We start from the raw sequence: 14,780 nt of genomic DNA, 5'->3' as shown, positions 1-14,780 counted from the left end.
TGTGGAAGGCAGCCTGCACTGGTTCATGGACCGCCCTGGGCTATATGACCCCACTCCCTGTCCTCCAACCCGTCAACATCTCCTTCCTTGCCTGCCCAAAGGACCCCCACCCAGTCAGCCTATGCTATTTGACAATGGGCCACCTCCCCAGTGTGGTGCCCCTCCTCCTCCATGGCCCCCACTGCCCCCGCCTCCTGGCAAGGAAGCCACCAAGGCCTGGCCCCTCTTCTCACAGAGGAAGCTGGCCTTCTACCTCCACCCCAGGCCTCAGCCTCCCTGCTCCTTCTCCATTGCCCACACAGCCCAGAGGGCAGGCTCAGTGCCCCAGAAGTCAGACCCTCTGAGAGACAAACAGCCCTCACCCTGCCCCACCTCAGGCTACTTCCAGGGGAGTAGACATCTGAGGCAACCCTGGGTGTGGAAGCCCAACTTTCCCGGCCATCTAAATCCAGCTGATAGGCTAGACCAGAGGCTGGAGCCAGATGCCTGTGCCCCCGACAGTCACAGAGGGGCCAAAACCAGTGGTGGGGCTCCCGCTGCTTCCCAGTCCCGGATGGTGGAGCAGCAGCATCAGGAACTAAAGCCCCTTTTGACAATGATGATGGCAACAAATGTACAAATGTGCTTGATGCAATGGAAGGATGTATCTATGTATTGTGATAAGAGCACTATGAGTCCCCAATAAAATGATTTTTAAAAAGTGAAGGCCTGTCACAAGGGGAAAGAAAAAATTCTACTGCCTCTTTTCCCTCTAGCCCCCCAGCTTCTCACACACGCATCACCGTGTGCAGCTGCCCAGAGAAGGGCAACATGGCCGGCCCTGGGCGTCCCAGGCCCAGGGGCCCCACGAGGAAGTAGCAGCCCTACAGCCCATGGAAGCTGCTCTGACGCAGGAAACAGCTTTGTTTCAGATTTTATACATCAATGGCTTGAAAAGTTTATTGAACTTCAGCAAAGATTGGAAATAGAAAAATGAATTCTGCAGAGTTGCACAAATAAAATTTCCCGTTTCCACTAACCAAGGTTTCTCATCGATGGCTAAGCAGTTGTAATGCTATCAGCATGCTGAGACAGGACAGGCAGAGAGGCATTCAAACCATCCCGCCAACAGCATTAGTACAAGGTCAAGTCTTCAAAGATTCCAATGGGGAGTGTCTTAACTTCAAAAGTAAGACAGCACTTCCATCCCATCTGCAAACTTCACCTTAGACAGCTTTCAAAGTCTTGGGGTGGGGGGAGGGGAGGATAAGCAATCTACAAAGCACTTGGCCCCGGTGCGATGTCTGCAGCGCAGGTGAGCGCGGCCAGCTGGGCCCGAGGTCCGGTGGGAGGTGGGAGCTGCACAGGGCGCGACATGCATAGACTGCGCTGACCATCTTCGGAGCCAGGACTTTGCTTGCCCTTGTGCTTCACAGCGGTGGGACCACAGAGGCCCAGGGAGGGGCACCCGGGGCTTGCACCGCCTGCCCAGGCCACCATATCCGACAAGCTCCTTGCCCAGAGCCCCCTTGAGTCCGAGGTCACAGCGATTCTGGGACAGGTTGGACGGGGCAGGAGGCGCACCAGGGCTCACGGGACGTCGCCCTGCCTTCCTTTCCTGTGCTCACAGAGGCAGGGCTCCAGTTAGTGTAATGCACTGTTTGGCTTTATTTTTGGTACTCGGTTATACCAACAGTACACCTGATCTTTAGAAAGACAAAAATAGGGCGCAGTTGCAATTTAAAGTGACAGTGAGCACACTCAGAGTGGGGTATAGCATCTGCAGAGACTGTATGCACACAGAAAAACGTCTGTGTCACTCCCTGCTGTTTTCGCTTCTGATAAGAGCTGTGTGGCCAGCCAGGGACACGGCAAGTAGAAAAAACTCAGCAAACCCACTTGGAGGAGCAGGGACCTTGGTAGGCCACCAGGCTACATTGGGCAGCGGGTACATGCCCAGACCCTGCCCACCCCTTGGCTGTCAGCGTGGGCTGCCCCCTGCTGCCCAAGAGCTACAGGACAAAAATTGATCACTGCTCCAGACCAGTTAACACAATATTCAAGTAACAAGGTGTTTTAAATGGTAAGTGGAGGGGAGAAAGAAAAAAAAAAAAAGGTTTACCTAACAACTTTTACACATCTACATAAAATTAAATAAAACAAACTTTTAATGCATATGCCATACATTTTCTCTTTTAGGTTCTCTAAACTAAAAATTAAACTATCATTTGTGTCAAGGTACTCTATTTTGCACAATAACTTATACTTCGGAGAAATTTCCCACAAAAATATATATAATTATGACATTCACATTGATAAATTTTTAAGAAGACAAAAAGCATAAGTGAGCATTCCACGCTACTTAGTTATCACAGGGGACCCTCACACTTGCCCAGCGCCACCTGCTGACGCCCCTCAGTCTTGATATGTGGAGAAGGGTCTTCACAGAATGAAGACCAAACCACCTCACTTTGAAAGCGAGGCGGCTTCTCACACAGACAACATCATAGCAGAGACAGGGCCAGGAACACACAGTGCTATCTATCTCACGCCAGAAACCATAACAAAGGCAGTGGGCCCAGACAGCCATCCCCTCCTCTCAGGCTGCCAACTGATCAGGGCATTCCTCGCTCCCCTGGAGAGAAAGCACCACTGGCTGCAGCGGGACGCTGTGGTGTTGTAGTGAGGGAGGGGACCTGGGAGCAGAGGGGACTAGCCAAGATGACGGGGAGCATGCGTGGAGCTTCCAGTGCTACGTGGCCAGGAGAGCGGCAAGTGTGCCTCTTGGAGCAGCACCCCCTGCTGCTGCTCCACCTGGAGGAAGGCAGCCGCAGAAGCCAAAGCCTCTGGTTTCGGCTGAGTGCCCCCTTCAAAGTGCACCCTGCGCCCCCCGGCTCTGGCAGGTTCATGACTGGGCGGCCCCGCCTCACTGCTAGTGTTACTCTGTGCCAGGTCTGGGGGGTGGAGGGCAGGCTGCGCACAGTGGGAGACCTTTCTCCAGTTTTATGTTTTAAGGGGGAGGGTGGGGGGGGGAGTACAACTCCAAACCACCTAGGTTTCTAGCCGACTCTCTTTCTAAAGAGAATTATCAGCTGACTTATTTTAAAAAAAGAAAGCAAGGTGCTTGGAACTCAAAACACAACAAATTTTAATTGCATATTTTTAAATTCCTCAGAATTGGGTTTATGCCTTAAAGCATCTGCATTTTCTCTCTTTTTGGTATTAAAAGCAGAAAAGATTTTGAGCTAAGTGATGCAACAGAAAAAGCAAGGGAAAGGGGCCCTCCCCCTCCAACACGCAAGGAAGGCTGCCTGCCTGGCGCCTCACTCCACCCTCACTAGGCCACGGGCTGGCAGACACCCAAACACGCCTGGAAACCTCCCGACAGTTACTAGAAACGTTTCTTGTCCAACCAAAGACATCACATCCTACTTAGCAGACAAACGGCTACAACTCGGAAAAGGAGGGAATGGTGTGTGTGTGATTGTAACGTCAGTGTGTGGAGGGCACAGAAGGCTACACGACGCGGCGTGCCAGAGGCCAGGCTTCCAAGACCCTCAACAGTGTGTAGCTTCTAGGGAGCCACGCCCATGGACCCTCCCCGGCCCACACTGAGCTGAGCTGCCCTTTCCACCTGCATGTCATGACTGCAGCAAGCTCTCCTGGGTCCCAGTCCCAGTGACGTCATCTTTGGCGAGCGATGAGCTTTAGAGGAGCGCTAAGACACTACCACAGGAGGAGGCTGGAGTCTGGCTGCCAAAGGACAAGGCACCAATTCCAGGTGAACAAGCACCAGTACGGCGGCTGGGACCAAAGCTCCTGGAGGTGGGGGTGGGGTGGGGTCTGGAAGGGGTTGGGGTGCCCAACTGGGGTAACAATGTGACAAGGGAAGGCGGAAAGCTGAGGCTCCATGTCCCAAAACAGCTGCTCTGACCAAGCTTTCTACTGGGGCAGGAGGAGGGAGAGATGTACACCAATGAAACCGACAAGCCATAATTGTGTCTGAGGTCAGGGTAGCGTGTGTCTTGTTGGGTTGCTTGGTATGGCCACGGTCAAGGTCAAGGTGCAGCCGGCCAGGGCATGGTGAGCTCCAAAGCCACGTGATCTCATTTAGGTGGGAAATTCAAGAAAGAGCATGGCAAACTTTCCAGAAGGCCACCTGGGGTCAGTTTGCTCTGAAGACGACATTATGCTCAAAGTAGAAATTGCAGGCCATGCAGGAACAGGGCGGGTCTCTCGGCAGTAGGCGGACCTGTTCCAAAGCTGTTGCCAGGAAGGAGCTGCCATGGGGGCCAGGATGGGGCACCAGGGAGCCCCAAGAGGCCAAGAGCGCAGAAGGTGCAGCGCGCTCCGATGTGGAGGAACGAGCGAGAAATTAAGGCAGGTGTAGCCCAAGACTGAATCAGACGCCTTTTTGGTAGTAGCTGCTTGTCCAGAGAGATGTGATGCAGATGGCTAGGGATGTCCGGTAATACCTGATGTCCTGATGATGCAGTAGTCACACCCAGTGTCTGAAGGGCCATAGGGACTCATGAGGCAGAAGCACATCTGACGTCGAGAACGGAAGCAGCCTGAGGAGGGAAAAACAGAGACTCAGAGGGCAGGGCAACATTGTGCATGGCCACAGGCTCCCAAAGCACTCGACTCGTTCCTAAGGGTAGGGTCTGGGGTGATGACCAGGCCGAGTCAAGGAGGGGAGGGGAGGGGGCAAGGCCTCAGTCTAGGCTCACACCTCAGCCCATGTCCCTGGCAGTGTGAGCAGAGGATGCAGGCCGCAGGGTGCCATGTGTAGCACAGGCCCAGCGAGGGTGGGGATGTAGCTGATGTTATGCAGATGCACGGGCCACTTGGATGCACCTGCCCCTTGGCACTGGCACTGCCAAGGCCCCTCTCTCCTAGCTGCAGGGCACATGGGATACACACAATCTGGAAGTTACAAGGCCTCCAAGTTCTGAGCTCGGCTCAGGAAGACAACCAGCCAGCACTCTAAAAGTTCCCATTGGCCCCCAGGCCGTGGATTACAGAGTAAGCTCCTCAAAGCAGACACCTGCTGTGGGAAGCATGGAAAGAAGAGAGTTAAAGCAGAGGGGAGGTGGGAGAGTATGCATCACAGACGTGTGTGTGTGTGTGTGTGTGTGTGTGTGTGCACGCGCGTGGAGAGAGAGAGAGAGAGAGAGAGAGAGAGAGAGAGAGAGACAGCTGGGATGGGGAGTGCCTAGTGACGGACGACACAGCCACCACTCGGGGCTGGGAAGGATGTCGGGGGCTACTTTACTGCGCAGTCAGTGGGGCCAGTGGGCCCCTTGGGGAAAGGTGAGCCTCCCAAACAAGTCATCAGGGAGCAGAGTGGGCCAGGATGCCCTAGGGCTGTCAGCCAGTCAGAAGACAGGACAGGATGCTGGTTCTAGATGTCCCTCTAACTTTTCATACCAGCCCACATGACTGTGCCTTCCATTTATGCTGCCAGGGAACCTGGGACCCAGTCTGGAAACATGCAGGACTGATCAGCTCTCCAGAAAGGCCCAGGACTCTCGAAAAGTTTATTTGGTGCTAAAGGAGCGGTCAGCACCAGGGCAGAGACACTGCTACCTAGTGGACACAGTGTATTTTGATCTTCTATTCCAGGGTTTTAGGCTCAGCGATGTTGGGGCAGTATGGCGGAGGGTGGGGGGACCACTTCGTGTCAGCAGTAGAAACCCTGCCCACTCTCCCCAGAGCAATGCTGGAAACGGCTCTGGAATCCAATCTAACACAGGTAGCGGATCCAGCACTTTCCTGACAGAAGTGGGTCCCTGGAGGTCCTCTCCTAACCACAGAGACCCCGGTGGGTTCAGTGTCCCAAGATGGAGTCAGAGGGGCTCTGAGAGCAAAGGAGAGGCACAGACATCCCAATATGCCACTTCAACACCCCCGCATGGCGCGGGATGTTTGATGAGAAAGCGGTTCCCCATCCAGTCCACAGAATGGTGCTGCTGAGCAAACTGAGCGGGGTGGGCCTCAGGGGTCGGGTCTTGCCTGTGCCCAGCCTCACTCTTGGGCTCTGCGGGAAGTGGGGGTGGCCCAGCTAGACGAGAAAATGGCAGGCAAGCCTGTGACAGGAAGCAGATGGGGGCCTGCAGTCTCAGGAATCTTTTTGCCTAATCTCAGCTGTTGACACTGCCGCCAGTGTCCCGTCCCGAGGTGGCATGAAGTCGGCCTTGGCTCCGGAGTTGGCAGTCAGCCCTTGGACTCACACCTACCCATCCACAGAGACCAGCTAGCTCCACGTAGCATCGAGGACTGGGAGAGCCGGTGCAGATGGGCCTGGAGGCCTGGTGGGCTCCTGGGTAAACTCAGAGTTAACCTAACGGAGCTTTGTGGGCATGTCCTACCTGGCCTTTTGTTCCATGCAGTTTTTACTGTAGTTGTGGGGGGGACATGCGCACGCGCGCGCGCGCGCGCGCACACACACACACACACACACACAGATAGATATCCCGTGTGGCTACAAAAGGCCTGCGTGGAATTAGGAATTTACCCATAGGTTATCAGACCCCTTCACCCATAACGGTGTCTCCTGGTCAAAGCCAGGCTAACCGCTAAGATGACTTCCCAGCAGTGAGGTGGTCATTCTGGAGAGGAGCTGGCAGAGAGGAGAGTGTGGCGCTGTTGACTTACCTCGTCCTCCTCCTCAGGCACCTTGACGGCACTGTCCGGGGACTTGACGGGTTTTGGGTTGCTGGGACCGTTGGTCTCATCTCTGCCATGCTCAGCCTCCCACTCCTGTAAAACCTCATCGATGTTGAAACGGCGTCGATAGTTGACAAAAAAGTTTTTCACTTGCACCACTGATTTGTTCCCAATGACGTCCGAGATGGCCTGGAAGTCTCGGCCATACTTCCTGATGGCTAAGGAAGAGAGACAGCAGACACGGGAATCACACAGAATTCAAGACCACAGTGGAGACTTTCCCTTCCCCCACAGGGGCAGACAGGCAAAGGGGCAGTGGCTGGCTTTAAAGCAGCGGCTGTCTCAGTGAGAGCCAGGTAGAGCGGGGGCCAGGCCAGTGGAAGTCACCCACAGCCAGCCCCTCCCTGCCAGGCTCCGACAGTCCAAGCTGGTGATCCTGGTACAGCTCGACTTCTGCTGGGGTTTTGTTTGCACTCAATGTCCAGAGCTGAACAGGCCTGTGCTACACTGAAGAGGGTCCTGGCTTGAAGTGCTTACAATGGAAAGTGGGGTGTTCACACAAACCGAGTGAGCACTCCACAGATGGGTGGTGTGGGGGTCGCCTCTGTAGAGAAGCACCAGCCCTGGGTTCCCTAGGGAGCAGGGCACCCTCTGTCCTCCAGGGTCACTCCGAGTCAGAATCAGCTCTGGGCTGAGGCTCCCGAGTAAGGTTGTGAGCCACACAAGAGAAAGCAAAAGGCCAGCCCTGTGAAAATGCAGTCATCTGGCAAGATGCCTGCGAAAGAGGAGCATCAGTGGTGTGCTGAAAGCAGGGCAGGGGCCACAGCTGCTAACCCGCTCGAGAGAGATGGGTTCATACCTTGTACGGCGAGGAGTTGCTCTTCTGTGGTCCAGCGGGCGTTAAATTTCTGTATGACCTAGACATGCAGACAACTTGCATTAACTCATGGAGTTTGCAGGGGCTTCAGGTCCTTACCAGGATATTAACGACACTCGTACAAATGGGAGAGAACCTCAGAGGTGATGCCAACATAACCTACCTCTGGAAGCCGGTACGGTTCTATTCCACCATCAAGTTTCTCTTTCAGAGCACTATTTGTCTGTTTAATATTCTGAATCTGTTAAGGAGAAAATATTCTATTTTAAGAACGAACCACTTCTATAAAGGCACGGGCGGGGGGGGGGGGGAAAGACTATCAATTAAAAAACAAACTAAAGCAAATAAAACCCAGGGCAGGACAGTTCAAAACTGAAGCCCCCTCAGCTATTTCTGAGAGGACTCCCCAACTCCAAAATGGGCTTTCTCGGAACCCTGATGAGAGGCAGCCTGGCTGGAGGGGCCCTTGCTGGAGGGGGGCAGTGAGATGGGTGGGGGAAGCTTCTCTGCACATTGTCCAGGCCACGGTGTGAAGTAATCACCTAAGCAGAGCAGCCTTGGGCTTCAGATCTCACAGTCCAAGAAGTAGAGGCGGCACTGGGGTCTGTGGAGACAGTGTCTGTAGCAAAACCACAGGGTGGCCCTGCTGAGCCATCACTGGCATGACACAGGCCCCAGACTCAAGCCTGGGTGGTGCTGGCTCTACCGGGGCAGAAAGGTCGAGGGGCAGGCTCGTAAGGGGGAAAGAAAGGAGAGCAGCATGCCAGTGGCTTTGCCAGGATCCCGCCCTGGGTCAGGCGTACCTGCTCTCCTCCTTTCACACCTCACTGTTTCACATCACTTGGGGGACTTGATAGCTCTCACCCTGCCCCAGCCTCATCAAGTGCCCACCCACTCTCGGCTGAACCTCCCTCCCACCTGGCTCCCACTGTGGGTTTCAGTACCACGTGGCCACACACCTTGCCCTTTCTTCTCTGCTCCAAGCCCCCTCTGAATGACTTGTGAGCAAAGAGAAGGAAAGGGAGAATCAGTGGTTTCTACCAAGTGAAACATGGAAAGCGTTCCAAGGAAGAAAGAAGCCCCGCACATTTCAAGTGGGAGCAGGCGCAGAAACTGCTCAAACCGTGAGTTGCAATACTGGAGGATTTTTGGGGCAAAAAAGTGAACGCGGCAGGAAGTGTCAAAAGAGGATGGGATTCGGCGCACTCCAATTTGGATGAACAGGGACACATGACACTTCGGGTGATGGTGATCTAAGGGCCCCTGAAGAAATGTAGGTCTAGGTAATTTAGTAATGATTACTGTAGAACCTGCCCCTTTTTATTGTATCAGTTGCATCTTATGACATAGTAAAACCTCGAGTCCCCTCCCCCCCCAGGACCCCTGGTAACAAACCTGTTTCTTGTATGTTAACTTGCAGGGTTAAGATTGAACTCTGAAACTGTTCAGAGGAAAACCCTGGCTATTTTCCTTCGACAAGTGCTTGCAGGAATAAACTTAGAATTTCTCAGGAAAAAAGAAAAAAAAGATGGGATGCGGAGAATCACCGTATCCAAAGAAGGGCCGACATTCAACCACTTCAAGAGGTGGCAGATGAGGCATCAAAGAACAAAAAATCATCATATCATTGGCTGCACACCTCCATGACAGGATCGCTGAAGACAAATGGGTGCATAAGCAAATGTGGCGAAGAAAGCTGATGGTGCCCGGCTATCAAAAGAGGTAGCGATAGTGTCTGGGGTCTTAAAGGCTTGAAGATAAACAAGCGGCCATCTAGCTCAGAAGCAAAAAAGCCCACATGGAAGAAGCACACCAGCCAGTGCGATCACGAGGTGCCAAAGGGACCAACGAAGAGCACAGCTTTTCCCCAGATCCTGGATGCTTCCTCCCCCCAACTGAATTCTACCTTGCAGGGCTGGATAGGGCAGAGGTTGTACACTGGTACATATGAGGGCTGGAGGCACAGGGAATCCAGGTGGATGATACCTTCAGGACCAAGGGTGTGAGGGGCGATGCTGGGAGAGTGTAGGGTGAGTGGGTTGGAAAGGGGGAACTGATTACAGGGATCCACATGTGACCTCCTCCCTGGGAGAGGGACGGCAGAGAAGGGGGGGAAGGGAGACTCCAGATAGAGCAAGATATGACAAAATAACGATGTACAGATTACAAAGGGCACATGAGGGAGGGGGGAGTGGGGAGGGAGGGGGGAGGGGAAGAGGACCTGATGCAGAGGGCTCAAGTGGAGAGCAAATGCTTTGAGAATGATTGGGGCAGGGAATGTATGGATGTGCTTTATACAATTGATGTATGTATATGTATGGATGGTGATAAGAGTTGTATGAGTCCCTAATAAAATGTAAAAAAAGAAAAGGGAAAAAAAAAAGAAAGAAAGAAAAGAAAATGATTAGGGCAAAGAATGTACAGATGTGCTTTATACAATTGATGTATGTATATGTATGGACTGTGAAAAGAGTTGTATGAGCCCCTAATAAAACGTTTAAAAAAAAAAAAAAGAGGTGGCAGATGATCAAGAACCAGTGGCACCGAAGGAAGAAGCCTAAGCTGCGCTGAAGGCATTAGTGAAAAAGCAACTGTTCGCCCACCCAGTGATTAACAGAACACCACTTGGTATGTTTCAACAAGCTAACGAAGCCCTGAGAGCACACACCTGTTTATGCCAAGACATCGCAAAGAGAAGTACCCAGCCAACTAACTGGAAAGAGATCCCTATTTACGCCCATTCCAAAGAAAGTGACCCAGCAAACAGCAAACATTATCAAACAGTATCACTACTATCAATTGCAAGTGACAGTTTGCTGAAGATAATTCAAATATGCTCACAGCAGCACATCATCAAGGAGCTGTCAGAAAGACAGGCAGGACCTGTATATTAGACAAGGGGCAGTCCTTCGAACTGAACAGGTTGGAACCAGGCGTGGTATGTGCCAGGGCTATCTCCATCTCCTTCACCGTACTATTCAACCAGTCAACCTGGGCGCTTAGACACAATCCCAGAAGGTGGCCTCCGTGAAGAAGAGTGAAGCAGCAGGATTGGAGGAAGGCTCAAGAGCCACCCGCAATTGTAGGTGGCACAACCTTGCCAGCTGAAAGTGAGGACTCAAAGCACCTGCAGAAGAAGACCAAAGGCCAATGCCTTCAGAATGGATGACAGCTCAATGGACAGAAAACTGCACCCTCACAACTGGACCCGCCGGTAGCATCACAATCAACAGCGAAAAGATTGAATCCAGAATCAATTCTCATGGAAGCAGCAGCCATAAAATCCAATGACAGGTTGCACTAGGTAAATCTGCTGCCTGACACCTCGTGAACGTGTTGAAGAGTAAGGATGGTCCATTAAAGACAAAGGTGGGCCTGACACGAGCCCTGGTATTTCAATGGTCTTGTATGCACGTGAAAGCTGGACAACGGATCAGGAGGACCGACAAATAGATGTATCGGAATTATTGTTTTGTCCAAGAATATTCAAAGGACCATGGGCTGCCAGAAGAACAAACAAATCTAATGTCTTGAAAGAAGGACAGTCAGAATGCTTCTTAGAGGCAAGGATGGTGGGATGTCATCTTTGGCCTTTTGGACATATCATCAAGAGAGAGGATAGTCCCCGCAAAAGGACTCTTGCTTGGTAAAGCAGAGGGTCAGCGGAAAAGAGGAAGGCCCTCAATGAGACAGACCAACACCGTGGCTGCAAGGATGGCTCAAACATACCCATTCGGCAGAAGGTGGCGCCTGGGCGGTGCTTTGCTCTGCTGTGCATGGGGGTCACTGTAACTCAGAATGAACTCCCCTCAGAGCAGAGGCCACGTGTTGCTACTGAGCACTTGAGACGTGTGGCACAGAAACTCCTTTTTCCAGATTCCACTCACCTCCATTGACGTCTGAACAGTCGTCATGTGGCCCGGGGCCTGGCTGGCACAGCTGGGGGATTATCGTTGAGCGCTCCTTTGGTTACCAACAGCTCACAAGATTTTGCAAAATGGTCAAACTACGATCCCTGAATGCCCTGAGGGCCAAAAGTTCGCCTCAAGCAATGAGCCAGTGCTTAGATGCCAAGTGCATCGTAGGCGGGTAGGCCCGGCCACTCACTGACCAGGAAGGCACAGTGCAAGGATTTCCCCCGCCGGTGAATGACACCCAAACACACTCTCTCCAAACACTGAGCACACATGCAATTTTTGCTTCAAAGCAGTCAAGCAGCTCAGAGATTAAGGAATGGCCACGAGGCCAAGCATCTACTGACTCTGAACCCAACACTAGCTGTGACGTTCTCATCAGCCTGTACTGCACTTCTTCCTGTTGTGCTTTTCCACATCAGAAAGATCCAGTATCACTCCAAGCGTGCATAAGGGTCGAGGGGCCAACATCCAGCCAACTCGCAAGGAAGACCCAGTGGCATTTAGCCAGGAAAAAAACCAGGAAACTACCTGCTTGCTGCTGTCCCCAGGTGCAGGCTGCCCAAGCCGACACTCTTCTTTATTCCCTTTCCTAAGTGCAGGCCTTGTGCTTGACACTCTGAGACCCAGTGCAGTAGGCCCGTTTGCTGGCTGATACCTCCAACGTTCCTCTATGCCTCCTCTAGAGATGGAGCTTTGGGTTCAACGGCTGCTTTTCCTGCTCCACCACCCCTTCAGACTGCCCAGATGCAGGTGTGCAGGCTGTGAATGGGCTTCCGCAGCTTCAAAGAGGCGGCAGCAGTCACAGGAGTGGAAAACTGGGAGCTGGGCCTCAGAGCTCACCACTGGGCACACAGACTTAGGCTGACAGTGACAGCTGAGTGTATTTCATCTTAGCTGAGAAAAGCAAACTTAACTGTTTAGGCGCTTGTGAACAGGCTTGCTATAGTAGCTTCAGGTCACACCTTCTAACACTCCCCAAACTGGGGGCGTCCAGATTAAAATGGCCCTGGTGCAAGCACTGGTCATTTTGAGTCTAGAAGTGCACCTGGCAGTGAGCATAGTCCCGAGGCTATACAAAATTCTCTCATCTCTTCATCAGCAAGCCCCACACCCTGCTTCATTCCTGTAAACCCTGAATAGGGCTAGCTTCCAACAGAAAACATCTGCGTTTGACCCTGCTCAGAGAAACCAAGGCTCTTGCGGTCCATGCTGCAGCGTCGTGATGAAGGGGTTGACCTCAACATGTTAGTGCCTCCCAACAAGCCTCAGGAGGCTCACTCAGCAGAAGAGAGGGAATGAGGCAGGTGGACAGTGAGCCAGAGTGCACATCCTCACCAAGCTCTTCCCACGTGGATGGCAAGGAAACCGGGCCCATCTGTCCTGGGAGATGGGCAGGCCTTTCAAGAGGCCCAAAAAGCTTAAGCATGCTTCTGCAGATTTGACTGCAGCTGGGCCGGCAGCCCAGATAAGAAAGAAGGTTGCTAGATTCTGTACCTCCTGAAGCCTGAGGGAGGCAGAGACACAGGTCCCAGTGAAAGGGCAGCTACCCAGGGAACTGGGCAGACCAGCCAGAAAGTCAAAAGTGGTAAAACCCAACAATGAACCGAACCACCAACCCACAATTTGCTTTGAATTCCATGGAGGAGGAGGGAGAGAGAACACAAATGAGTGAGTGGACAGTACTAGGCCCTGGCTTGAATTTTCAGCAGCAGTGTATAATTATACAAATGGGTACAGGTAATTGGCCATTTCTACAAAGGCTCCCTTTACTCATTGGAAGGGACTCAGAGGTAAGTGGCTTGGCTTTGGCATGAAGAGTAGAGGAGGGTGAGAGGGAGGGGCAGGTAAGCCTCTGGCGCAGTGCTGCATTTCTAGAGGAGAGCAGGAATTGGCAGGGGCCCATTTCTGGATTTGCACAGCGTTACTGGGATATAGCCACTCTGTCAAACTGTCTTGAATCCTATGAGGGGACTTTAAAAAGTTTGAGAAGATAGAATGTAGGGAATATTCCCATGAGCTTTTTGGAGTCCCGTTGTGTATATAAAATACTTCCACTTAAAGGTTAATTTAGAAACAAAACCCAGGGCCTGTCCCCAGTCTCACAGTGGGTTCCTCAGAAACAGAGTGGAGTACTGGGGAATAAGAACTGTCCCCCAGCCCCACCCCAGTTACATAAATAAAAACCCCTCCACAGCCAAGAAGACAACTGTAGCCAAGGAGGGGTTGACCAGAGCCTACCTGGCGCTTGATGGAGACCAGTTCCATGTCAAGCTGTCTCAGCACCGTGGTCGCAGCTGTGGCATTAGCCGACACAGCCTCCACATCTTCCTGAGAGAGGAACATTCCTTTGGGAGGTTTCCTTTTTGCTCGGTTTTTAGCTTGTGTGCTATGTTTTTCTTTTTTGACCTGAGGAACTGTCTCAGTTGGGGGCACCTGCATGACACACACACAGTTGACTGATGAGACACTAGCGATGGCAGACAAAGACCACACCATTCTGATCACCAGCAAACAGGCAACTGGCTGGCCGTTGCACTGGGACCAACCATTTCAAAGTGGCCTCCACGGCCTTCTCAGACTGCATGCTTACTCTCCTGCTGTAAGCCTCTTACAGTAAGAGCGCTCTCAAGCAGTCACAAGCGTCCTGGGCTCTCTGCAGCAATGCAGGGGGCGGGGACCCGACCCTACGTGGAGGTGTGTGGTGCTGCACGGATTTCACCGTGTGTAAGAATAGGGAGGAACTGTGTTTCCTCACAGTCCCTGCAAACACAGATGGACGCAGTGTCAAAAATGGAAACGTATGTTTCTGCAGGTGCAGAAAGGTCCACAGTAACACATCTAGAAATGACTTGTAAGAAACATAAACTCGGACGTGACATCAGGATTTTTCACATGATCTTTCTGGGTCACGCTTAACTTCTAGAGCAACATATACCACTTGCTTTAAAAGATGCGTACTTGCATTTCATTTTAAGTAGATAATTGCTATTCACTTTTTTGGAGTAATGTTTTCTCTAAAAGCCAAACTTTGAAATAAAATGCAGTAAAATTCTTGGGAAGGAAATAATTAAGTGTTACTGGTAACCATTTTAAGAACAAGATGTTTGTTTTGTTTACAATCTCATCTTGCACCAACACTTGATGATACAGTTGAAAATAGGTTCAGTTTTTCAGTTTCGCATTTAAAAAAAAAGAGATAAAAAGACAATGCAATCCAGGATTATAGTGACAAATTTCTTGAACAAGGGGCAATAAACAAAATACAAAAATATTAGTAAGCAATAAATTAGGTTCTATATAGCACTACATTAACACAGATCATCTATCAACCATATTTC

The 14,780-nt window shown here is 51.8% G+C and overlaps 1 protein-coding gene across 1 annotated transcript in view; it reads right to left on the bottom strand.

Annotated features, from left to right (window-relative positions):
- Positions 1-247: 247 nt before the first annotated feature.
- Positions 248-14,780, bottom strand: part of RCOR1 (REST corepressor 1) — a 108,031-nt gene continuing 93,498 nt past the window's right edge. The window contains exons 8-12 of the mRNA XM_075532436.1: positions 13,681-13,875; positions 7,689-7,766; positions 7,508-7,565; positions 6,637-6,866; positions 248-4,550 (exon numbers count right to left, since the gene is read on the bottom strand). Coding sequence (XP_075388551.1) covers positions 4,509-4,550; positions 6,637-6,866; positions 7,508-7,565; positions 7,689-7,766; positions 13,681-13,875 — 603 coding nt within the window. The 3' untranslated portion in view covers positions 248-4,508. The remainder of the gene's footprint in view (positions 4,551-6,636; positions 6,867-7,507; positions 7,566-7,688; positions 7,767-13,680; positions 13,876-14,780) is intronic.

This window comes from Tenrec ecaudatus, chromosome 14, assembly GCF_050624435.1.
Source record: "Tenrec ecaudatus isolate mTenEca1 chromosome 14, mTenEca1.hap1, whole genome shotgun sequence".
NCBI classification, from domain to species: Eukaryota; Metazoa; Chordata; class Mammalia; order Afrosoricida; family Tenrecidae; genus Tenrec; species Tenrec ecaudatus.
Note: the sequence above shows the minus strand (reverse complement) of the source record. Positions and strands in the feature narration are given on the sequence as shown.